Raw genomic sequence first — 1,688 nt, 5'->3', positions numbered from 1 at the left:
AAATGATTGGTTCTTCATAAAAAAAAAAAAAAATGCTTGGAAAAACAAACCCTTCTGTACATAAGTATCCGAGAACATTGACAGAACCCAACTTGATCACGACGCAACTTATGCTACACTACAGCAAACTATTTGCTCTTTCCGTACCCAAAGACCGAATTACAAAGCCCACAGTCAAGAAGAAGAGGGGGAAGAAGAAGAAGAGGGGGAAGAAGAAGAAGAAGAAGAAGAGCAATATATCTCCACAGATCCATAATGTAAAAGCTCCTCGATCATCTCCTGGATGTACGCCTCATCCAACTTGACCTCCTCCTCGCCATGTACCGCCGCCACCTTTGCTCTCTCGGTCTCCTCCTGAGAAATTAAGCAGCACTTCTCCAGCTTTGCCATGAGGCTGGGTGACAGGGCCGATGGCGTGCTCGTACCATTAGGATCGATGGGGAAGTTGGTCTTTGCTCTCGCCCCACACATGAGCCTCGCAGCCTCGTCATACGCCCTGGCCGCATCCTCGGCAGTCTCGAAAGTCCCCAACCAAATCCTAGTTTTCCTGCAACAGGAGAAGCATGCGTGCGAGTGTTACCAATAAGAACTATGCCATAAGACATCAACAATTCTCCTGTGAACTTGTACATGGTTCGCCATGACATGAGTGCAGGGAGATTACAGGAGAGGATGCCGGATTTCGGAGACCCATGAGCCCCAGTGCCTCTGCCTCACTCCTCTGTATCTTTGTAACCTTGGCATCTCCGAGAGCCGTGAAGAGCCTAAGGGAAGGGGCTTGTGGGGGGTAGGGGATGGCCTTCCTGTAGTTGGTGGCTTGGAGGAGCCCTGCTCTATATACCCCTACCTAGTCCAGCCCATAGAAGGCCCATTAAGTTTATGCATCCAGATTTAACTTGGTGCGAATCTCAACGCACTAATCGGATTAGGATCCAAAGCTGAATGACTGAATGGCGGATACCCTCAACCAAAGTAGCATGTAGATCATTACGATATGAATATAGAATATGGCGCCTTTGTGACAATCTATTTGATTGTATTGAAAGGTTCACTGAATTGGAATTTTCCTATTGGGGCAGGTCATTTCAGGGATTGGGATTATCTACAAAGAACTACGGCAAAGCGGTTTATGAATGTCTACGCGGTGGACTTGATTTTACCATAATAGTATGAGATCTTTGTCTTGGGAGCTGCATGTTGGTCAGCGAGCATCGCCGTTTGATCATGGCCCGACCATGATGAGACGGTCACTCGGTGGGGACGATCATGAACCAAAGGGCCTAAGAAAGAACTTATCAATGTAATATTTCACAAAAATCTTGGTGTATTTGTCAGAGGCACAAGAGATCCTCCTTTCAGCTTAGATACAATGTTCTGGTGTCATGTAGACCATTTGGGCTGTGGACCTTGTGGGAACTGACATCACAAGGCTTTGAATTACCCAGAGGGGAACATCAACCGATGAGGTATTTCTGGTTACCTATGAATCCTCATACGGCGTGTGTCAGAAGAGTGTCTCCATTTTTTATCCATTTTTTCCTCAGGGCCATGTCATCATCATGCCATGCTTCCAGTCATCCTAACACAATACTTTGTTATCTAGCTAACTAAATGCTTGGAAAGCTCCAATCGTAGGTAACAAAAACTAGTAGTATTGTTGGTGTCGCTTCTGGGTGTGAATTGTCTGG

General features: G+C 46.3%; 1 protein-coding gene across 1 annotated transcript; it reads right to left on the bottom strand.

Annotated features, from left to right (window-relative positions):
- Positions 1–820, bottom strand: LOC103699031 (ethylene-responsive transcription factor ERF003-like). The gene is made up of 2 exons (XM_008781073.2): positions 665–820; positions 1–547 (listed from the first exon to the last, which is right to left on the bottom strand). Exons 1-2 carry the CDS (start codon positions 742–744, stop codon positions 175–177), a joined length of 453 nt encoding a protein of 150 aa, XP_008779295.1. The 5' UTR covers positions 745–820; the 3' UTR covers positions 1–174.
- Positions 821–1,688: the final 868 nt, after the last annotated feature.

This window comes from Phoenix dactylifera, unplaced genomic scaffold (genome assembly GCF_009389715.1).
Source record: "Phoenix dactylifera cultivar Barhee BC4 unplaced genomic scaffold, palm_55x_up_171113_PBpolish2nd_filt_p 000241F, whole genome shotgun sequence".
NCBI classification, from domain to species: Eukaryota; Viridiplantae; Streptophyta; class Magnoliopsida; order Arecales; family Arecaceae; genus Phoenix; species Phoenix dactylifera.
This window is presented reverse-complemented; position numbering and strand designations above follow the sequence as displayed.

Coding starts and splice junctions, on each gene's coding strand:
- LOC103699031 (XM_008781073.2), bottom strand. CDS start 744: ATGCCAAGGTTACAAAGATACAGAGGAGTGAGGCAGAGGCACTGGGGC. Junction 548..664: donor GAAATCCGGCATCCTCTCCT/GTAATCTCCCTG, acceptor CTCCTGTTGCAG/GAAAACTAGGATTTGGTTGG.